Here is a 24,897-nt window from a genome sequence, read left to right on the forward strand (position 1 = left end):
CTAATCTGAAACACTACAAGAAGAGTCTTGCATCTGGCTCTGGAACAACAGCAGTTACAGGAGGGGTCAATGGCATGCGTGAACAGAACCAGGAGTTTGTGATCACCATGTTCATTGAGTCACCCGTGCAGAATGGGTGCTGATAATCTAATGTGCTTTTGGTTTCCTTTGGAGAACCGAGAATAAGGACAGGGATGATCTCACTGTGCTCTAAGGTGACCTGCCCTGAAGCGGCATGGTGGGAGCAGAAGAGATAGGGTATGGCAGGGCAGCGGTGAGCGAGGAGCTAACTGTCCACATTCTGCCCACACAGGAGAAGACGAAGGGCTGGGGACTCAGGACCTCACCTCCAGAGAGTACTGGGAAGGCTGCTATAAAAAGGAATGAGCGATCTTTCTGACGGCTTCCAGAGGAAGGGACAGGAGCAATAGGTAGAGAGTTGTCAACCAGAATAAGGAATAACTCTCAAACATGGGAAGTCCTGCCTCAGGAGGTGATTTTCACTCAGAGGCAGGATACTGCTTGTTAGAAACAGATGAGGAGAGAGATAACTCCTCTAGCATGACAGCAAGAGATGCTCTGATGACCTTTTCACTACTGAGGCTAGATAGATGGATGGATAGATACAGACACACACACACACACTCCAAAATCAACCTTTTACAGACCTTAGAAACTGTCCTAAGGCCAAATAGCAAATGAAGAAATAAATATTTTTAAAAAACCAATGTAAAATCATTAAGAAAGGCGAGTTTGTGGTTTCTGAACCAAGACTGCTCCCCGCTCCCACCTGAGCATAGTGAGGAAGAAACACCACCCCAGGCTGCTGTCACTAAGAATACCAAGCTCCTTCTCTCTCAAGCTCCTAGTTGGAGGGCTTTCTTTTCAGTAGAAGCAGGACTTCAGAATTTCTCTTCTTGCCTCCAGCTACCTGCTGCTGAGGCTAAGTCCTAGGCAAGCGCAGTCAAGAAGTGGTGAGGGCTCCCTTCTTCCACCCAGACTCCACTCATGGAATCCAGGCTCCTTCCTGGGGACTGTCCACTAAAAAACAACAACAAAAAAAAACCTGACTCTCTGACCACCCCTGCTCCAGTCTGTGAGGCAGTGGTTCCATCACAGGAAAGGCCAAGAGGACCTCATGCTGTTCCCTCTTCCAGCATGCATTCAAGTCCTAAATGGGGGTGTCATTCAGAGAGAAGCTACCTATCCCCAGGAACAGAGTCCTGGTTCAGAGATTATTCTGAGGGAGGAGCAGGCAGTAAAACAGAGAGGTGTTAATCTCTTCTCAAAGCAACTGACTTCATTTGCAACTGAGCGTGGAGAAGTTTGAGCCTAAGAATAGTCTTAAGAACAGTGAAGGTTGTGGTGAGAGGCAATGAGGAGATTCATGGATTTAATGTAGATATAACCTACAAAAGGCCAGCTACTCTGTAAAAGAGAACTGAGAGAAATGATAGCTTGGGGGGGAGGGCTAATAAGGAGGTAAAAACAAATCCTGAAAACAGACCTCAGAAACTATTCCTGCAAAGGAGTCACAATTTCACTGAATCAGTGTGTAGGGCAATTTATGCATCCAGGGCATTGCTGAAAGTAACAGAACAACCAGTAGAGTTTAACAGCTAGTTTGGCCAAGGAAAAAGAATGAGAGCCCTACCAATACCACTGCTATCCCAGCTGTCTGTGGGCACACTCAAGGCTCTATCTCCGAAGGAGCAATATCAGAGGCTTAATACTTGGAGATGGGGAGGGGGAAAGACTTCATGAAAATAACCCAGCCAGTCATTGAAAGTAATAGTAATAGCTTGGGCTACAGGAGCCTGGAGTGGAGTGGAGCAAGTAAGAGTAACTCCAGGAGTCGGGGAGCAATGCACAGAGTTGCTACATTACCTAAAATATCCAGTTTCTATCCAAAAATTACAAGGCATATAAAGAAATAGAGAAAAGTGTGATCACATACTGGGGGGAAAAAAGCAGGTAATACAACTTGCTTGAGAATGTAACCAGATGTTAGACTTAACAGAAAGACTTTAAAATTGGCCATGATAAATATATTTACAGAACCAACCAACCAACCAACCAAACAAAAAAAAAACCACCCCCAAACAAACATCAATAAAAAAACCAAAACAAAACAAAACAAAAAAACCACATACCCCTACAGGGAATGGATGAAATGTAGGAAAGCACGATTTTAAAAGTAAAGGAAGGTATGATGGCAATATTGCACCCTTAATAAATAATATCAATAAAGAGGGGCACCTGGGTGGCTCACTAGGTTGGGCATCTGCCTTCAGCTCTAGTCATGATCCCAGGGTCATGGGGTTGAGCCCCATGTCTGCTGGCACCCTGCTCAGCAAGGAGCAAGCTTCTCCCTCTCCCTCTGTGCCTCCCCCTGCTTGTGTATGTGGGCATGCTCTCTCTCTTCAAATAAGTAAATAAAACCTTAAAAAGAAAAGAGTATCAGAAAGGGAAATAAATTACAAAAAAGATCACATGGAAATTCTAGAGTTGAAAGTATAATAACTAAAATAAATTCAGGAGAGAGGCTCAATAGTAAATCTGAACTGGCAGAAGAAATAATGAACTTGAAGATAAATCAATAGAGTATGCAAGCTGAAGATCAGGGGGGAGGAAAGAGTGAAGAAAACTGAACAGAGAAAGGCAGGACACCATTAGTACCACAACAAATACATAATGGGAGTAAGAAAATGAGAGGAGAGAAAATGGAGAAGACAAAATATTTGAAGAAATTACGGCTGAAGAGTCACTAACTTACTGAAAAGCAGTAACCTAGGGGCACCTGGGTGGCTCAGCTGGTTAAGTGTCTACCTTCAGCTCAGGTCATGATCCTGAGACCCAGGATGGAGCCCCACATCAGGCTCCCTGCTCAGTGAGGAGTCTGCCTCTCCCTCTGCTCCTCCTTTGCCCTCCCCAACCCTGCTCATGTTCTCTCTCTCTCTCGCACGCAAATGGATAAATACCTTTAATAAAAAAAGGAAAAGAAAAGAAAAGCAGTAACCTACCCATCCAGAAAGCTCAACAAACTCCAAGCAGGATTAAGGCCAAGACCCACAAATATCTCACAATAAAAATGCTGTAAGTCAAAGATTTTGAGAAAATCTTGAAAAGCAACAAGAGAAAAATGATGAGTCACTTATAAGGAAACCCCAATAAGATTAGTAACTGAATTGTAGGCAGAAGTAAGAGAGGCCAGAAGACAACAGGACAGCATATTCTAAGTGCTCCAAGAAAGTTATGTCAACCATAACTTTATACCCAATAAAGCTATCTTTCAAAAATGAAGAGGAAAGAAACACTTTCCCAAGATAACAAAAAAAGAGAGAAGTTGTTGCTAACAGACCCACCTTATAAAAAAATACTAATGTAAGTTGATTAGATACTGTTCAGAGTCATAAGTGAAAAGTAATTCAAATCCACGTAAGAAAAATCAAAAGAGAACTGGTAAAAAGAACTAGAAGGCAACTGTATAATAATATGTACATAATATAATGTTGGCCTATAACATGCAGAAATGAAATATATGTATAATATATTTGCAAAAAGGAGATGGGTAGGGACAAAGCTTTACTGGGCTAAGAAAGTGGCTACAGACAGTAAAGGAATAATTATCACAATGTATTGTTGGATTTGTAACATTAATAGATATACCATGCACAAGAGTATCACAAAATGTGGGAAAAAATAGTAGAGCTAAATGGGAGTAACACTTCTATATATAACTTGAATTAAGCTAGTTTAAATCAGAAGCTGAATCAGAAAAGTTAAGATGTATAGGGTAAACTCTAGAGCACCACTAAAACAAAAAACAAAACCAGAGAAAACCCCTCAAAATCATTTAAAGACCTCACCAAAGAAGATATACAAACGGTAAATAAGCATACAAAAAATACTCAACATCGAATATCATTCAAAACACCACTACTAGAATGGCTAATATCCAAAAAACAGACAACATCAAATGCTGGCAAGGATGTAGGACAACAGGAACTCACGTTCACTGTGTGGGAATGCAAAAATAGTACAGCCACTTTGGAAGATAGTTTGGTAGCTTCTCAGACCACTGAATGTTCTTACCACACAATCCAGCAGCTACTCCTTGGTATTTACCCAAATGAGCTGAAAACTTATGTCCACACAAAACCCTCCAAATGCTTTATTGACAACAGCTAAAACCTGAAGCAACCAAGATGTCCAAGATGTCCTTTAGTGGATGAATGGATGGACAACAAACTGGTATATACAGATAATGGCATATTATTCAAAGCAAAAGGAAATGAGATAGCAAGTCATAAGAAGACATGGAGGAACCTTAAGTGGGTATCACTGAGTAAGAGAAGCCAATCTGCAAAAGCTACATACTGTTCGACTACATGATATTCTGTAAAAGGCAAAACTATGGAGACAATCAAAAGATGAACAGTTGCCAGATGTTTGCAGGGTGGGAGGGAAGGCTGAATAAGTGATGCATGGGATTTTGGGGACAGTGTAACTGTTCTGCATGATACTGTAATGGAGGCTACATTTCATAATGCATTTGTCAGAACCCAAAGAATGTACAACACAACATGTGACCGCTGTTGTAAACTATGGACTTACATTAATAATAACATATCTATGTTAGCTCATCAGCTGTAATATATGTGCTGCCGAAGCGAGCACAGCTCGTCAGCTGTAATAAATGTACCACAGGAATGCAGATATTAGTAACAGGGGGATGTGAAGGGGGAGATGTATGAGAACTGCACTTTCTGATTGCGTTTTCTATAAACCTAAAGCTGCTCTAAAAAGACATTACATTAATGGGATGCCTGGCTGGCTCAGTTGGTTCAGCGTCTGACTTGAATTCAGCTCAGGTCATGATCTCAGGGCCATGAGATTGAGCCCTATGTCGGGCTTTGTGCTGAGCATGGAGCCTGCTTAAGATTCTCCCTCTCCCTCTGCTCCTTGCTTGTGCTCTCGCTCTCTCTCAAAAAAAAAAAAAAAAAAAAAAAAAGTCCAGTAATTTAAAATATCATTAAAGAAATCCAAATGCTACATTTGAAAATACTCACTTAATACAAAAGAAATGGGTGAGGAGTAGATTTGTACCTAAGGTAAGAACTCTGAGATCCTTTGAGACCCTCAGCCAATCTCACTTTTTAGACCAGAAGATAGGCCCAATCATCAGCAAGAGGGAATACCAGAAGCCAGGGGTTACCACTGTCCTCCCCTGTAGCTCTTTCCAGCTAACAGTCTCTTCCTCCACATGAGGACTACTAAGCAGGTTTCAGAAAGGCCCTGGCCATGGACTTCAGATCATAATCATGGAGAAGAGTAAAGAAAGAACATGGCAGCACAGTCAGACCCATGGCTACTTCATGCTTCACCTGCGCCCTGAGTTCCTGAAGAACAGTTCAAGTTAAGGAAATCCCCACACCCCATTGTGGGAAACAGCTTATTGCAAAGACCACACTTCCCCGTAAGTCTGAGACAAAATCCACCATGCCACCAAGTTCTTCTATAACAAAGCCAGATACAAATCCACCAAATTTCCACTCTTGGCCTCTTAAAAGATGAGCAGAACTGTTTGTCCTGATTCGATGGAACAAAATGCTTGTTAACTGATGAGTAAACTTCAGTTAAGCTTCTTTCCCTCCCCCAAGTCCTTGACCCACCCTCAGCCTGAGCCAGCCTACAATCTTTAATGATCCCTTCCAAGAATCAGCTGACTGCATGAAAGACATTTTTAATCAACTCTCACCTACTACCCATATTTGGTTCTTTCTACCTTTGTTTATTTGCCCCTGTTAAAAAAAAAATTCCTTTCTGCCTAATTTTTTTTTTTCCCCCAGTAACCTCTATGCCCATTGTGGCGTGGGGCTCAAACTCTCAACCTTAAGGTCAGGAGGCAGAGGCTCTACTTACTGAGCCAGCCAGGTTCCCCACCTGATTTTTGACACCCTTGGGGATATTAAGGCTGGAACCTTCTCCTCATAGCAAAAGCCCCTCCTCTTTCTGCAATTATTTTTTCACATGAAGTCTCTCCTTCCCTAAGTCCAAACCTGCTTTTGTTGTTTTTGTTTTTTTATAGGCTCTACTTGTTCAGGCTAGATGACGGGGTCTAACTGAAATCATCCAGCACATCAATGAACACATCACTAGAATTTAATACAACTGCAGACTCATAAAATCCTAACACACCAAGGGATCTAAAAATTACCCGGCCCACCTTCTACCCATGGCAGGAAAAGCTCAGCGACAGTTCTGAGCGGCAGCCATGCTGCGGGGGTCAAACGCCTGTGGTAACAGATCACGGGCTAGCTCACAAGGCATCCTGTTCCACTCTCAGAATATGCTCCGAACTGAGCTGACATCTCCATCTACACAGCAGCTACCCACAGGCACTGGTTCTGTCCTCTGAACTACAAAGAATGCCTATGTTTCCTTCCACATCTTTCGGCTGTCTGAAGGCAACCGCACCCCAGCTACTTCCCACCAGCATAAAAGGGCACCTGGCCTGTGGAGATCTTCCACCCTGTCTATGCCAAAACAAAGACTAAATCCTGTCCTCGGCTTCCTTCTGTCTTTTTAATCAGCAGAGGCATGGGAGTCACATGTGGATGTAAGTCCTACTAAGAAAATAAGGAAAGAGGCAGCAGACATCCATCAAGGGCTATCATTTTTCGCTCATGAGGGGCCAGTCAGCTGAGACACTGCAGCCAGCTTTTTCTGTTGTTATGGAAACTGTGGCTCTGTGAGGCTTTTTCCCTTAAAAATACCACCACCCCAGACTGCCCCCCGCAACTGCCAATGATTTAATAAAAATCATGATTGAGTTCAGTTGTCTACATTCCTGACATGAGTGGCAAGATCGGGAACGGACTATAAAAATTTTACCTCACCAGAACACTTGGACAAAACAAACAAAAAACGGCTTCAAATTCCCGTAATATGCTTGAATACTTAAGGAACTGCTAATCAGCCTCTGGAAGGTTTGGCTAGTACATTAAACAGTTCAGTCACTATTCCCTTGGAAATGTGTCTACAGCAAGAACTGTATTTCACTGACCTTGGTCATTCCCAGACCTGGCATCTGGAAGTATGTGGCATATTCACTGAATTTACCCTAGACTTATGAGAAAGCCTTTCTACCCTACCTCTCCCAGTGCCTGTCCTAAACTGGAGAATTCACTCTGGGAAGACCATCACCCCAACTGACTCTTCCAGTGGATATCACTAGCTTGAGGATACTCATTAGTCAGAGACCCTGACTCCTCAGGCTTCTGCAAACACACCAGCAGAGAAAGCTCATCTAAAACTGGGGAAAGCTCAGGGAATATAACTATGATTTTGTGATTGAGATGTAAGACAAAACTGCTTTCTTTGGTGACCATGCACGTAACAATCCCAATCTTGCAAATTCCCGGTTGGTGTTTCTTCAGTGGTTGAGAAAAGATGCATCAAAGCTGAGTGGTTTTTGATGCTGCCTTCAACTAACTCTCTAAACCCATTTATCACCTTAAACATTATCAACACCTCCCATTTTAATCTATTCTAGTAAGTTAATTGCAAGAGACTTTTACAGTAATTTTTATCTTAGGAAAATGCTTCCTGATTTTTAAATTTCCGGCCATCCACGAACAAACACTGAACAAGCCCTTTAGGGCTTTAGTAGCATGTGTATCTTCTAACTTTACTGAAGTTATCAGAGCCACTTAAATTTTATATAAATATTACACACAAATTTTATATGTCACATATATATAATACACAACAAGTATTTCTAATCCAGAGCTTTCTAAACAAATACCTAAAATGCAAAATGCTTATGTTGCAAAAAAGAGTTATGTATACATACTCATAGAATTTGCTAGATTCTGACAGGTGGTAGAGTGGAAGAGCGACTCCTACATGAGACACTCATCTCAGGAAGTTAAGCAGAACCCTACAGAACATGGCTGCTTCCTCAGCACTTGCATCCAGCTCTTGCCATAGCCAATATTGACAACACAGTCATCAAACACTTTCTTGAGTTATTGGTCAACAGAGAATCTTTGGCTCAAATCAAGAACACTACTGCTCCTTTGTGTTTCTTACACATCACTTTGGCAGTCAACTGTTCAACAGACACTGCTGGTGCCTCCATCTGTCAATGTAACTTTGACAATGGAGCTCCAGGATGATACCCAGAATATACATGCAGACGTCCACATATATGTACACACAAACACACACACACACAAATACATATACAACTAGGGAAGTAGCAATTAGGTAATGAGTTTCACACTGGTCTCAGTCAGAATACTGCGGATGTAGCTCAAACAGTAAGGGACTCACCACACTGGGAATACAAGCGTGGGACAGCAACAAGGTTTCATTTGTTCTTTCTCTATTTATCAGCCCCAGAAACTTCTTTTTCCCCTCTTCCTTCCCGTAAACAGCTATGAAGTCCTGTGGAGTCTCTTTCATGTATCTCTCTCATTCACTTGACAACTACTGACTGACTATTTTGTTCCACAGGTAGGGATACAAGAGCAAGCAAGTCTGAGGCAGGGGCTGCCTTCCTGAGGCGGACAGTCTCCAGTACGGCAGACATGTAAGTCACGAGGCAATTTTTACTCAGCTAGGTAAACATTTTGGTAGGTGGAGACTAGTTCAGGGCACCAGAAGAGAAAGCTCAAAATGGGAAGGACATCTGGCTCACACTTAGGGTCTCAGAAAGAGTTTTGGGGAGGAAAAATAAGACTTGAATCTATCTCATCTCTTCATTCTAATAATACAGCACAGATACAGACCTTTTTCTTGCCCGGGCACACTCTATTCTTTTGCTTTCCTGCCTTTAATCTTACCTTGGACAGAAACCCTTACCTTCAAGATAAAAAGCAAACTTCACAACATAGGACTCTTTTAAGATATGGCTTCCCATTCATTTCTTTCTTTCTTTTTTTTTTTTTTAATTTATTTTCAGCATAACAGTATCATTATTTTTTCACCACACCCAGTGCTCCATGCAATCCGTGCCCTCTATAATACCCACCACCTGGTACCCCGACCTCCCACCCCCCCGCCACTTCAAACCCCTCAGATTGTTTTTCAGAGTCCATTGTCTCTCATGATTCACTTCCCCTTCCAATTTACCCCAACACCCTTCTAACTCCCCATGTCCTCCATGCTTTTTGTTATGCTCCACCAATAAGTGAAACCATATGATAATTGACTCTCTCTGCTTGACTTATTTCCATTCATTTCACCAAGCTTCTACCTGCTTCTGTATGTAAGACATACAGAACCATCTCTGTTTCTGAAGTGTCCTGTACTCACTCATGTCTACCTGAAGTATCTTTCCCTTTGAAGCTTTCTCTTCTTTGAGAAGCCTTCCCTGATCACTCAGTCTGGGAGAGGCACCTGTTTTGATGTATTTTAAAGTTATTCTAGACATCATAACAGTGTAATATTAAGTATGCATTATTTGATTTAACTTCAACTTAGGTACGGTCAGCAGTCCTAACCAAGCATCAATATTTCAGAGACTGCTAGCTAACACAAATTCCCAAAAGTGGCTACTCAAAGTCCTTTGGCTGTTCATTATTGACCAATACCTAAGATTTTGCTCATTAGCTCAAAAAACACAGAAATTTTTCTACTGGTGAAATTAATGTTTGCTAATCTGAATGGTAAATATGAGAGATGGGCTCTCACTGCTAAAATAAAACATATTCAAGGTACACACACACACACACACACACACTAAAATATTTTAGAGATAACCCTAGTTCTTGCTTGGACAGTGAGTAAGTCTGTACCTGATCACCTAGGAATGCCACCTGGGGCCAGTCACTGGCTTTGGAAGTTTCTGTTTGTCTGATGCTGATTACAAGAATAAGAGAATCCTACTTACATCACACTGCTACCCCCTGACAGTAGTAAGACACTTAACATCACAGAGAGTTAGGCCATTACTAAGTTTAAAAAATAAGTTACATGAGGCTATTTCTAAATGAGTATTTAATAAACATCTTTAAGTATGGCTGGGTTTGCTTTCCTTATAATTAGTAACAAAGCTTTAGAGGAACAGTTAAGCATTTCTCAAACTTCTTCATTGGGCTTTTTACTCTAAGAGCAAAAGAGTCATATTAAATCCACTTAAGTCACCCCACACAGCCCCTCCACTCTGCTCTTGTGTACCCCAGGCATCTTCTGTAGCATGTGTCAACCTGTACAGCCACTGTCAGTTTACATGTCTACCTTCCCCAGTAAGTGCTGAGGTCTTTGAGAACAAGAACAGTGTTTGTCATCCCCGTAGTCCCTTGCTTAGTTCAGTATCGACATACAGAAATACCTGCAGAATGGACAATAAAAAGCAGCAATAATAAAGTGATAAGACATCTGATAGTACTAGGATTGGGGGATTTGTGTTTTAACACCAGTTTCAGTAACACCAGTAACACCTGAGTCCCTACTATGTGCCAATAACTTACCAGGGATTTACTTTTTGTCAAACACAGTGTTAGGCCCTTAAATAGTATCTCATTTAGGGGTGCCTGGGTGGCTTAGTCGGTTAAGCGTCTGCCTTTGGCTCAGGTCATGATCTCAGGGTCCTGGGATCGAGCCCCACCTCAGGCTCCCTGCTCAGTGGGGAGCCTGCTTCTCCCTCTCCCACTCCCCCTGCTTATGTCCCACCCCTCCCCCCTGGTCTGTCAAATAAATAAATAGAATCTTTTAAAAAAATAGTATCTCATTTAGTCTTCAGAATACTTCTGAGAGGTAGCACCATCATTTACAACAGAGGAAGCAGAGAGGCTGACTAAGAAAGTTGTTCCATTAGGGGCGCCTGGGTAGCTCAGTCAGTTAAGTGCCTGACTCTTGATTTTGGCTTGGGTCAAGATCCTCTCTCTCTCTCTCTCTATCCTTCTCTTTCTTTCTCTTAAAAAGAAAGAAAGAAAGAAAGAAAGAAAGAAAGAAAGAAAGAAAGAAAGAAAGAAAAAAAGAAAGAAAGAAAGAAAGAGAAAAAAAGAAAAAGTTATTCAGATAAATAAGCAGAAGAGTCAATCTTTGAACCCATGTCTGGCTGAATCGAAAGCACATTTTTAACCTCTACCTTAGAAGTGTGTCCCATAGCTAACACTTGAAAGCTTAGGCAAAAAAAAGGTCCCTCTGGATTCCAATTTGTTCATCTGTATATGGAGCGAGGAGACCAGGTGATTCAAGCCCCCCTTCCCTCCGTCACAGTGCGGGGGCTCTGGGTGGCAGCAGTCATCGCCTCAGTCCGCCTGCCCTTGCGCTCCTGACAAAAATGGAAGAGATTTTCCTGGGCAGCGTGGAATAGGGCTTTTCGGATAGCATATTTTGTTTTTATTCTTTTTCTCTTTTAAAAACGTCTCAGGGGATTCTACAGGCAGAGAAAAGGGACCCATTTTTGGCACAGGGCTTTGAAGCTAGAACCTGCTGTTAGTTACCAGAGCCAGCAAGTTGTTATTTTTGTTCTACAATTCTTCACGGACACGGATGCTGGCTGAAATTATAAAAAGGGCAAGGAAAGAAAACCTACATCCAGGGACACTTCAGTTGTCAACAAAATAAAAGCGGTAAAAGAAAACAGTAAAAATGTCAGCTTGTTAACCACATTTCAACTGTACTGTTGCAGTTGTATACAGAAAAGGATTTTAGACCTGGTTCTCTTGACACCATCTGAGAACTCCACAATTGAAAGACTCACACCCTTTCTGTGCTACAAAGTTCACAGTCAGGGACTGAAGTGGCATAAGTAAGAGTTCCATCCCACAAGTATTTATTGAGCACTTGCTTATGCAGTATGAAATGCTAATATCTCGGGACAGTCTTCTTTAGGCACAGTTATCTGGAGGGAAAACACATCAGTAGGGAACGAATATCTTAGGCTATCCTCCTTAGAATATCTTTTATCTGCTACCACTCACTGATCAGGATATCTGCCTGGTAAGGAGAATGGGAATTCTAGAACAATGAAAGTTCTTAGTTGCCAACCCCCATTTGGCTTCCTGGAAGAGCCAAGGAATACTGGTGATATGTTATTAAGGCATCCAATCAGAAAGAACCTTTGACAGCACTGAGATGATTAAAAATCACTGTCGTTTTGAAAAAATTGCTCAAGAGAGGAGAATAAAGACACAGAAGGGGGAAGGTGGATTTATGCCTTTAAAAGTCACTACCATCTACAAATGAGCAGAGGGGAAAAAAAGAGAAAAAAGCAAGAAACAGACTCTGACCTATAGAGAACCAACTGATGGTTACCAGAGGGAAAGAGGTTGGGGGGATGGATAAAATAGGCCATAAGGATTAAGAAGTGCACTGGTCATGATGAGCACGGGTGATGCATGAAGTGTTGAATAACTATCTGGTACACCTGAAACTAATACAACCATATGTTAACTACACTGGAATTAAAATAAAAACTTAATAAATTGGAAAAAAAACTCACCTTCTTAACAGCAGAATCTCCTTTGGATGGATGACAAGAAGGAGACATTTTTACCTAGAAAGAAAAGGCAAACACTTTAATATTCTTTCTGTCATAATCTAGTTTTATTTGATCCACACTCAAAATACTCAAATACCCCCTTCTACACGATCACGCTGAGCTAGTACCCGCGCCTGGAATCGGGTCGCAACCCCAGCCGCGCCTGCCGCCTGCCACTGCCTCTGGACCATGGACCCCCGCAAAGTGAGCGAGCTTCGGGCTTTCGTGAAAATGTGTAAGCAGGATCCGAGCGTTCTGCACACTGAGGAAATGCGTTTCCTGCGGGAGTGGGTGGAGAGCATGGGGGGTAAAATACCACCTGCCACTCATAAAACTAAATCAGAAGACAGTATCAAGGAAGAAAAACCAGATAGTAAGAAGGCAGAGGAAAACATAAAGACAGATGAACCATCAAGTGAGGAGAGTGATCTAGAAATTGACAATGAAGGTGTGATTGAACCAGATACCGATGCCCCTCAAGAAATGGGAGATGAAAATGCAGAGATAACCGAGGAAATGATGGATCAGGCAAATGATAAAAAAGTGGCTGCCATTGATGCCCTAAATGATGGTGAACTACAGAAAGCCATTGACTTGTTCACAGATGCCATCAAACTAAATCCTCGCTTGGCCATTCTGTATGCCAAGAGAGCCAGTGTCTTCATCAAATTACAGAAGCCAAATGCTGCCATTCGAGACTGTGACAGAGCTATTGAAATAAATCCTGATTCAGCTCAGCCTTATAAGTGGCGTGGGAAAGCACATAGACTTCTGGGCCATTGGGAAGAAGCAGCACATGATCTTGCCCTTGCTTGCAAACTGGATTATGATGAAGATGCTAGTGCGATGCTGAAAGAAGTTCAACCGAGGGCCCAGAAAATTGCTGAACATCGGAGAAAATATGAGCGAAAACGTGAAGAGTGAGAGATCAAAGAAAGAATAGAAAGGGTTAAGAAGGCTCGGGAAGAACACGAGAGAGCCCAGAGGGAGGAAGAAGCCAGAGGACAATCAGGAGCTCAGTATGGCTCTTTCCCAGGTGGCTTTCCTGGGGGAATGCCCGGTAATTTTCCTGGAGGAATGCCTGGAATGGCAGGGGGGATGCCTGGAATGGCAGGAATGCCTGGGCTCAATGAAATTCTTAGTGATCCGGAAGTTCTTGCAGCCATGCAGGATCCAGAAGTTATGGTGGCCTTCCAGGATGTGGCCCAGAACCCAGCGAATATGTCAAAATATCAGAGCAACCCAAAGGTTATGAATCTCATCAGTAAATTGTCAGCCAAATTTGGAGGTCAAGCATATGCCCTTCTGACAAATAAAGCCCTTGCTGAAGGAAAAGCAACTTCGATCACCTAATGGATGTCGCAATAATACAAACCAGTGTACCTCTGACCTTCTCATGAAGAAAGCTGGGGTGCTGTGAAGAGAATCCCTACCTCTCTGCTCCCCATGCAACTGAAACATTCTACAATGGTTTGCCATTAGGGTATTCATTCAGATAATGTTTTCCTACTAGGAACTACAAACTTTAAACACTTTTTAAACCTTAAAAATATTTAAAAACATATTAAAAGGGTGTGTTAGTCCCTACATTCTTCTTTACTAATCATTTCAGTTTTTTTCCTTTGGATTAATTGGGCAAGGAAGATATTTGAGTGTGGAAGATTCATTGCTCAGTTATAACGAGTGAAATAAAGGTTTATTAGTAGGAGGCAAATAATACATTAAAATAGATGAAGTTTGAGTTGGAGATATGGTTTCTGAGGCATTTTGACTTGTCTTTTTAAATGCTTTATTTTTTAAACACAATTTATTTTGATAGAACCATTGGGACCACCAGTATTGCAGTCGGACCTGGGTAGGGACCAGAAGTGCTTGGCAGGGCAGCAGCAACCTTACTCCTTTTATATAGTGTGCACCCTTGTGCAGATGCATTTAAATCTTACACTGTGGTGAAGGGATGATTTTTATAATGCTGCAGTAGACTTGGATTACTTAGCTGTGTTCTTGTCTGATATAGAAAATAAATGTTTTGCATTATTTCCACATAGGGGAAAAAAATACTCAAATAGAATTGGTATAACTGAGAAAAAACAGGCATTTTCAGAGGAACAATGAATAGATCTTTTTTTTTTTTTTTTAAAGTCCCTTTGAAACTTTTCTGGAGATCAGAAGTCAGTAGTTAGCCAAGATAAAAATATGATTAGGGTAAGAAAAGTAGAACAGATGGCCCAGACTGGTTTTAACCGAATGGTGAGGAATCAAACAGACACATATTTCTGTTGACAATGTTAATCAACTGATGCAATATGCAATGGTCAGCATTTCTTACAAAGAACAACTCAGAGTATCCTTGGTGATATAATATCCCCTTTAGGCAAGACATGCAACAAAGAATTTCATAAAATAGTGAAAGATTAAGAAAAAGTATCAGCCAAACCATATCAAAAAGATGTTTGGAGCTCAAGAAAGAGAAGACTGGTGGTGTAGGGATATCTTGAAATACCTGAGGGTTGAAAAAGATTGTCAGATCAGAAAAAAAGAGCAAGACTCAACTACATGTTACGTGCAAAATCACATTTTAAATGGGCACATTTAAAATGTGCCTTTAAAAAGGCACAAATAGGTTACAAACAAAAGGACTGCAAAGATCTACCATGCTAGCAATAGATTTCAGAGCAATAGATTTCAGGGATAAAGAAGATCACTTCAGAATAATAAAGAGGTTGATTCATAAGGAGGACATAACAATCCCAGATATCAATGCATCTAATAGCTTAAAAATAAGTAACAATTTATAGAACTGAAAGAAGTAAAAAGATTTTATAGTCAGGGATTTCCACACCTTTCTCTTTCAATATATTAAAAAATAAGGAGGCAGATATTTAGAAAGGATTTATCAGATTTGCAGGAAACAATCAACTAACTAGATCAGCTGGACATTTATAGGACACTCCACCCAGCAAAAGCAGAATACAAATTCTTTTCAGGTACATATGGACCACCACACAGACTATTTCCTGTTAATAAAGTAATTCTCAATAAATTTAAGCAGATCCAAGTCATACTAAAGAAGGTTTTCTGATAACACTAGAAGTAACTTAGACTCAGCAACAAGAAAGATCTCCAAAAAACATTTCCAGTTATTTAGGATCTAAGTTATACTTTCAAATAACCCATGGGTCAAAGAAGAAGTCAAAAGGAAATTAGATCCTGGAAACACACAACCTACCAAGAATGAATCATGAAGAAACAAAAAATCTGAATAGACAGCAACTAGTAAGAAGATTGAATCAGTAATCAAAAACCTCCTAACAAAGAAAAGTGCAGGTCTATCCAGAAAACTTATTGGTGAATTCCACCAAACATTCAAAGAATACCAAATCTTCCAAAAACTCTACCAAAAAATTAAAGAGAAGGGAACACTTCCAGCCTCATTGTAGGAGGTCAGCATTACCCTGATATCAAAGCCAGACAAGGATACTACAAGAAAAGAAAATTACAGGGTACCTGGGTGGCTCAGTGGGTTAAGCGTCTGCCTTCAGCTCAGGTTATGATCTCAGGGTTCTAGTATTGAGTCCCACATCAGGCTCTTTGCTCAGCGGGAAGCCTGCTTTCCCCCTGCTCCTGCCTGCCTCTCTGCCTACTTATGATCTCTCTCTGTCAAATAAATAAATAAAATCTTAAAAAAAAAAAGAAAAGAAAATTACAGGCCAATATCCCTGGTGAACAAAGATGGAAAATCCTCAACAAAATACTAGTGAATAGAATTCAACAGCATATTAAAAGGATCACACACCATGATCAAGTGGGATTTATCCCTGGGATGCAAAGAGGCTTCAACATATACAAATCAGTAAGTGTGGTATCCACATTAAGAGAATTAAGGGGAAAAAAACTATATGATCATCTCAGTCAATGGAGGACAAAGTATTTGCCTTTTCATGATAAAAACATGCAACAAACTAGGATTAGAAGGAAACTACCCCAACACAATAAAGGCCATGTATAAAAAAAAAAAAAACCCACAGCTAACATCACACTCAGTGATGAAGACGGAAAGCTCTTCCTCTTAAATCAGAAACAAGAATGCTGAACACTTCTGCTGAACATAGTGTTAGAAATTCTAGCCAGGGCAAATTGGGCAAGAAAAAGATATAAAGACTATCAAATTGGAAAGGGGAAAAATAAAATTATGTTTTCAGATGACAGGTTTTATGTAGAAAACTCTATAGAGTCGACAAAAGTAACTGTTAGAACAAACAAATTAAATAAAATAGCAGGCTACAAAATCAGCACACAAAAATCAGTGTTTCTGTACACTAATAATGAACAATTTGAAAAAAATATTAAGAAAACAATTCCAGGGTGCCTGGGTGGCTCAGTGGGTTAAGCCGCTGCCTTCGGCTCAGGTCATGATCTCAGGGTCCTGGGATCGAGGCCCGCATCGGGCTCTCTGCTCAGCAGGGAGCCTACTTCCCTCCCTCTCTCTCTGCCTGCCTCTCTGTCTACTTGTGATTTCCATCTGTCAAATAAATAAATAAAATCTTAAAAAAAAAAAAAGAAAAAGAAAACAATTCCATTTACCATAGCATCAAAATGAACTTAGGAATAAACTGAGCCAAGGAGGCAAAGATAAAAAGAAAACATCCTGTATTCCTGGACTGTTAAGACTTAATTGTTAAGATGTCCACACTATCCCAAAAATCTACAAATTCAAGGCAATCCCTATGAAAATCCCAGTGGCATTGCAGCAGATATAGAAAAGGCCATCCTGGGGCGCCTGGATGGCTCAGTGGGTTAAAGTCTCTGCTTCGGCTCAGGTCATGATCCTAGGGTCCTGAGATCAAGCCCCGCAGCGGGCTCTCTGCTCTGCAGACAGCCTGCTTTTGCCTCTCTGCCTGCCTCCCTGCCTACTTGTGGTCTCTGTCAAATAAACAAATAAATAAAATCTTAAAAAAAAAAAAAAAAGTCCATCCTAAAATTCATATGGAACCAAAACAATCTTGAAAAAGACCAAAGTTGCTGAGTCTAAGTTACTTCTAGTGTTATCAGAGAACCTTCTTTAGTATGACTTGGATCTGCTTAAATTTATTGAGAATTACTTTATTAACAGAATTACTTTATTAACTTCTTAAAATTTCTAAACTTACTACAAAGCTACAGTAATCCAAATTGTGCTACTGGGATAAAGACAGACATGTAGACCAACAGAATAGAGAGACCAGAAATCAATCTTCACATATAAGGTCCACTGATTTTTGAATAGTGTACCAAGACCATTCAATGGGAGAAGAATAGTCTTTTCAACAAATGGTGCCAGAAAACTATATATCCATATGCAAAAGAACAAAGTTAGACTTTTACCTCACACCATATAAAAAAACTAATTCAATGTGGATCAAAGACCTAAAAGCAAAGGCTAAAACGATAAAACTCTTCTTTAGAAGGAAACGAAGTTTCATGCACTGGATTTAGCAATGATTTCTTAAAGATGACACCAAAGACAGAAGCAACAGTTAACAAAAAAACAGACAAACTGGACTGCATCAAAATTTAAAAGTTTTGTATACCAAATATGTAAATATAATATAAAGGCAACTCATCAAATGGATGAAAATATTTGCAAATGAAATGGGATAAATATCCAAATTAAAAAGTTAATATCCAGAATATACAGATAGCTCTTAAAACTCAACAACAAAAAACCAAAAAATCTGATAAAAAAAAATGCACAAAGGACTTGGACATTTCAGTAAAGGTGTATGAATACTCAATAAGCACAAGATAAGATGCTCAACATCATTAGTCATTCACAAAATGCAAAGTAAAACACAATGAGATACCATTACACACCTAGTAGAGTAGCCGAAACTGAAGAGACTATACAAAGGGTGTGGAGGAACTGGAACCCTCATACAATGCTGGTAGGGGAATAAACTGGTACAACCACTTGGGAAAGCAGTTTGGTAGCTTCTTAAGATGATAAACACACATTTGTCATAGTTGTCAACCATTCCATTCCAAAGGTATTTACCCAAGAGAAATGAAAGTATATGTCCATACGAAGACCTATACGTATACAAATCTTCAAAACAGCTTAATCTGTAACAGCCAGAAACTGGAGAGCTGGAAACACCTATCACCAACTGGTGCTATCATAAACAAACCATGGTATATGCATTACACTGAAGTACTACTCCATAATAAGAAGAAATGAATTCTCATAACAACATGGGTGAATCTTAAATAATTATGCTAAATAAAAGGAGAACTTACTTGATGGTTCCATTCATGTTAAACTCTAGAAAATGCAAATTATTCTATTATAACAAAAAGGCAATTTGGTGGTTTCTGGGGAACAGATGGGAGAAACTGAGTAAGTTTTTAGCAGTGAGAGGGTCACTATCTTAATTGTAGTGATGAATTCAAGGATAGATACATGTCATATTTATATGCCTTTGTATATGTAAATTTATTTATTATCAGTTATACCTTAATAAAGCATTTAAAGAAATTTGTAGGATGCAACTAAAAATAGTGCTTAGAGGAAGATATTTACAGCTTTTTGTACTACACTGGGGAATAAGAAAGGTTAAAATGAAGGGCCTATATGCTTCCAATTTAATAAGCTAGAAAAAGAAAATCAAAGTAAAATAAAACTAAGTAGAAGGAAGGAAATAAGGAGCAGAAATCAATCAACAGAAATCAAACAAAACACTACAGAAAATTGACAAAGCCAAAAGATTATTCTTTGAAAATATCAATAAGACTGATAAACTATAACTCAGATTGATCAAGAGAACATATAACAATAATATCAGCAATGAAAGATATATTACTACATACTGGAATACTTATTCACATTAAAAAGAGGCTATTATGAACAATTTTATGCCAATAAAATTGGCAAAATAAAGATCTGACAACTTTTTTTAGGAGGGGAGAGAGGCAGAGCGGGAGGAAGAAAGAGAGAGAACCTTAAGCAGACTCCACACCCAGTGGATTTCGGGTTTCTGATCTTGAGAGCCTGAGATCATGTCCTGAGGAGCAATCAAGAGTCAGATGCTTAAGACTGAGCCACTCAGGAGCCCCAAATATGACAAATTAAAAGGACATGTTCCTTAAGAAACAGCTTATAAAGATGAAACAGAAAATATGAATAACCCTATATTTATTTAAAAAAAAAAACCCTGAAGCATATCTAATTATCTCTTAAAGAAAACTCCAAGTCTACATGGTGTCAGCAGTGAATTCTAGCAAATACTAAGTACACAGGGATTAGTATCTGAGATTGGAATAGCAACTTGTTAGTTTACAAGGAAAAATAGAATCCGTATTGCAAGCACTGCAACAGACAGTAGACAGGATCGGTCTAGGATGATGTAGCCAAGGTGTAAGTATTAGGCAAGCAACTGGATTCAAGTTCTCCAACCCCTTCAGTTCTGACGGTCTATTTCTAAGAGCCTCCAGTACAGACGATGAAGGCATTTCCTATCACTGTGGCATCAAGCTATTCAAAAAGGACCACGTTGCAGCCCTTCTTTTTTTTTTCCCCTTTCCCCTCTAACTTTCAGAGTAACTATAGAAAACATACCTCCTCTCAGGGGTCAAAACAGCTGGCTGTCCAGACTGTCCTTTTGGTCTTAGCAGGTCTGCAAAAATTAGACTTGACAGTCTTTGCTTTAACATACCATGACATTAATACTCTGGAATTCACTCCAGATGTATGATGTAGCTTGCTAAACATGATCCAATTTTAACTCCTGGTATGCTCTTTTTGAAAACGGAGAAAATAGATTTTCAAAGCAAAGTAGATATTTAAGCTTAAAAAATGACCTCATGAAAGAATCTGCAGATTTTTAAAAAAACAAGCCAAGAACTAGACGTGATGCTGGACAATTTATCTGAGAAAGCTGTTCTCTGGAGATTAAGTTAGAGAGTGTTTGAAGTGGCAACAGAAATGGTTCAGCATCACCCATGAAAGGTCTTATTTTTCATTTAACAGAATTCCTTCTGGAAATGCCTCAGGCAATGCGGCTTGAAAGAGACACTTTAAATCCAGGTATGCACACACTAGATCTGGGGATATGGATGATATATTAAGCTATGGCCTTAATAATGTTAAACTTTTGTAATCTTTGTTAATGATTTCCGACTTAGAGAAGCAATGTGATCTGAAGTTTAACAGCAATAGGGATACCTTCCTTATCGTTTCTCTCTCTCTTTCTTTCTTTCTTTCTTTTTTTAAGAAGCCTTGGTTGTTCTGGTTACCAAAGGAATATATGTTCACAGACAGAAATTTAGAAAATACTAAAAGGCAAAACAAAGGAAATAAAAATCACAATCTGATCGCACAGCAATAACTACTATTAACATTTAGAGTCCCATTGTTTTGTGATCTTCCCATGTGACCTGTTGAAAATGTTTATTTCACCATATCTGTATTCTTCCACCACAGGATTTTTCTATTAAGCAGTCCCTTCATTGCAGAGATAGGTTATCACTAATTTCACCAACTATTGGTAAGCTACTGGGGCATTTAGGTTGTTCTCAGATTTTTTTATTTAAAAAAATGCTGCCATAAACATCTTATAAATACTTGGCACACACTCTTGATGTGTTACTTCCATTGCACCTATAAGTCCCTGCTTCAAAAAGTATAGGACATTTAAAAATACATACTGCCAATTTTTCTCCTGACAAGGAAGATGGATCCACACCCCTTTTCCTATAATTCTGAAATCCCAAAAACACTGAAACAACAACAACAACAAAATACATACATTTTTAAACTTTTGGCACTGATAGCAAAACCCCACCTGATGTGAAGTAAGGCTATTTATAGTCTTTATTTATCCCACATATCCCCATTGGGAATGTTCTATTAATAACAATATATGTACCGTATTACCTTTCTTTTCAGCACTTCAAATATGCCTTTTTTTTGTGTGTGTGTGAAGTCAGCCATCAGAAACTTCTGCTTCCTCCCTAAACATTTTTTTCATATTTTGTTAAGAGCTTATAAATGGAGGCTGTCCAATACAGGTTACCCTGCCATTACTAGAACTGGAGCTCTCTTTATTATATTTCAAATACTTTTTCTGAATGATCCCCACCCCTACTTTGTCCAGGACTCCAATTACAGGTGTATTTTGCCACCTGAAGTTGTTTCATAATTCACTGCTGCTCTATTCATTTCTTTCCAGTCTTTTTTCTGTTTGACCTGGCATAATTGTCGTGCTACATATTCAAGTTCACTAATAGTTTCTTCTGCAATATCCACTGTGCTGTTAATCCTATCCAGTGTGCTTTTCAACTCAGACACTGAAGTTTTAATCATTAGATGTTCTATTGATGTTATGACTTCCACATCTCTTTCGAACATGTCCAGCCTCACCTCTAGCTTCTCAAACATATGGAATATAATTATAATAACTTGTGATGTTCTTGTTTACTCATTCTATCATCTGTGCTATTTCTGGGTCTGTTTCAATGGATTGCTTTTTTAAAAGACAATTTTTTAGGATAGTTTCACGTTCTTGGCAAAGTTGAAAGGAAGGTACAGAAATACTGCATACATCCTATGCTCCCATCCATGCACAGCCTCCCCTGTCATCCACAGGCCCCATCAGAAGGCTACACTTGCTACAGCTGATGACACGTTACACTGACACATCATTATTACCTGAAGTCCACAGTTTACATTAGGGTTCACGTTTGGTGTGCCTTCTATGGGTTTGGACAAATGTGGAATGATATATGTCCACCACTACAGTATTATACAGAGTATTTTCATTGTCCAAAAAGTCTCTGTGTTCCATTTATTCACCCCCACCCCACCCCCACTAACTCCTGGCAACCACTGATGTTTTTACCGTCTCCATAGTTTTGCCTTCTCCAGATTGTCATATAGTTTATTTTTTCCCCTCCGCTTTATGACTTGCATTTTTCCTGCTTTCTTGATCAAATGCCAGACATTGTGAATTTCACCTCGTTGGGTTAAATGCTTTTGTAATCCTTAACATATTCTTGAACTTTGTTCTGAGATGTAGTTAAATAGTTGGAAATAATTTGGGGCGCCTGGCTGGCTCAGCCGGAAAAGCATGTGACTCTTCATCTCAGGATCGTGAGTTCAAACCCCATGTTGGACATATAGATTACTGCAAAGAAATAAAACTTAAAGAAATATTTGGAAATAACTGGATCTTTTTTTAGGTTTTGCATTTCAGTTTGGTTAGATAATTGGATCTTTTTTAGGTTTTGCATTTCAGCTTTGTTAGGTGGGATCAGAGCTGTAGTTGGTCTAGGGTTAACTTTCCCCAATACTAAGGTTCAGACAGGACTTAATACTCAGTGTACCCATGAAGTATGCAGTGCCCCAGCTGGCAGTACTCCTGGCTCTGGATCTGGGGGCAGTGCTACTCTAATCCTTTTATGGGTTCTTCTGGCCTCGAGTATACACTATTTCCTCATACAGTGAACAGTATTCAACCTAATACTGAAAGTTGTCATCTATAGATCTCTGGGCAGCTCTCTCCCATCTGTACATTGTTCTGCAAACTCCAGCCACCTTGCTGTCTCCTCAACTCTGACAGACTGGTGAGCTCTGCCTCAGTTTTCCCTCCCTGGGCCAGGGTGTGGAAACTTTCTCCTGGCAGTACACTAAAAATGAGCCTAGGGCTCACATTTTTTATTTCTCATCTCTCAGGAGTCACACTCCCTCACTGCTTGATGTCCACTGTCTTGAGAACCACTTTGTATGTACATTGTCCATGTTCCCCCGAGAAACTCCAAATGAATCCTGTCAGAAGCTGAAGCCCCTATATTACCTTCTAAAATGAAATTTAAAATCAGAAAAATGCTCAATTCTGAACCTGTCTGGTCAGAGGGTTTGCTTGGGACTGCGGACCTGTAGCAATATGCACTCCCACTGCTAATGCACAAAGTGTTGGTCTCTTCACATCCTCATCAATATAAACGTGTATGTATTTTGAAATGTATGACAGTGCCATCATTTAATATTTTATAATAAGTTATTTTTAATAACTTGCCAGTTCAGTAAGTTTAAGAAATGGCATCGTTTTGCTGTTTTAGTTTGTATTTCTTTGATCACTGATAGAGTTGAGCATTTTTCACATTTCGCTGAATAGAATTTTCAAATGTCATCTGTTCACATTCCCATCAAGACTTCAGCTCTACATAAAGACTCGAAACACTCTTCAGGCACTACTGTTATCATCTGGTCTCCTGGACAGAAGCCATCTCTGGATCAAAGGGAAGTCAGCCAATTTCCAGGACTTTCAGCATCTGATTTTCAAACTGCGCCGGCAGCGGTGACAATGGAGCTGCTCATCGTGATGTGGCTGTCGATCCATTTTCCACAGTCACAGGAAGCGGACCGCAGCAGTCTGTTTCAAACCCTTCAGTGTTGCCTACTACTCTAAGAATAAAAAGGAAACTTCACCAGACCTTCCCGGCTCCTAGGACATGATAGTACCTCCTCAACCGCATTCCTTGCCAAGTTCCCCTTTAGTTTCTCCATTCTGACCACTGAGCTTCTCTCAGGTCCTCGAATGTGTCATCGCTCCCTTTGGTTCTCCTGATGGCACGGTCTTCACATGGCTGGCGCCTTTCTATCCTTTGGGTCTCAGCTTAAACACCACCTCTGTGAGGGCGATTCCCGAATCACCCTCCAAAAGCAGGCTGCCCCTCATGTTGTTCTTCCCACAACACTCTACTCTTTGCCCTGATGGGACTCACAGCCTAACACAAGTTGGAATTACAAATCTGATATAGTTTGTTTACAATTTAATTATTGTCTAGCTACATAATGGTAGGAAATATATTTTCAGTTTTAGGGGGGGTTGTTCAGTAATGTGTACTTAGTCCCAAGAATTTGGCATTTGCTCCAAATGAATCACTGAATACTAGGGTATAATAGAAAGATTATTGGAAAAGGGGCAAAGGTCTCCTCAAAGAGATTTATTTAAATTAGAATCATTTGCCACCTCTATGCACTTCTAAGCTACATTAACCCTCATTTAACTTGTAAATTTAAGTTATAGGATATTCTTTGGAGAAATGCTGCTGTCACCAAATACTGAAATTTCACTGTTTAGCCTTTAATTTCCATCTAACTTGTTTGTAACAGGGAACTAACACTCTTTAAAAATGGACAAATGAAAACAGGCATTAATCCCGGTGTTCCAGTTTCATTAAATTTGGTTTAGAGACCAAATCTCTGATTTACAGCAGGGATCCAGACTAAATAAGCAGTGGACCATGGTTAATAGAAAACTATGACCAGGGGCACCTGGGTGGCTCAGTGGGTTAAAGCCTCTGCCTACAGCTCAGGGTCATGATCTCAGAGTCCTGGGATCGAGCCCCGCATCAGGCTC

The 24,897-nt window shown here is 40.0% G+C and overlaps 2 protein-coding genes across 3 annotated transcripts in view; one reads left to right on the forward strand and one right to left on the reverse strand.

Annotated features, from left to right (window-relative positions):
- VPS8 (VPS8 subunit of CORVET complex) overlaps positions 1 to 24,897 on the reverse strand; it is a 247,030-nt gene that overhangs the window by 18,534 nt on the left and 203,599 nt on the right. Inside the window, exon 45 of one of the 2 annotated variants that reach the window (XM_059391372.1) lies at positions 12,461 to 12,514. The exons of the other annotated variant lie outside the window; for it this stretch is intronic. Coding sequence (XP_059247355.1) covers positions 12,461 to 12,514 — 54 coding nt within the window. The remainder of the gene's footprint in view (positions 1 to 12,460; positions 12,515 to 24,897) is intronic. 2 annotated transcript variants of the gene reach the window in all.
- LOC132011975 (hsc70-interacting protein-like) lies at positions 12,578 to 14,240 on the forward strand. Its single transcript, XM_059391374.1, has one exon. It carries the CDS (start codon positions 12,689 to 12,691, stop codon positions 13,421 to 13,423), a length of 735 nt encoding a protein of 244 aa, XP_059247357.1. The 5' UTR covers positions 12,578 to 12,688; the 3' UTR covers positions 13,424 to 14,240.

This window comes from Mustela nigripes, chromosome 2 (genome assembly GCF_022355385.1).
Source record: "Mustela nigripes isolate SB6536 chromosome 2, MUSNIG.SB6536, whole genome shotgun sequence".
In the NCBI taxonomy this organism is placed as follows: Eukaryota; Metazoa; Chordata; class Mammalia; order Carnivora; family Mustelidae; genus Mustela; species Mustela nigripes.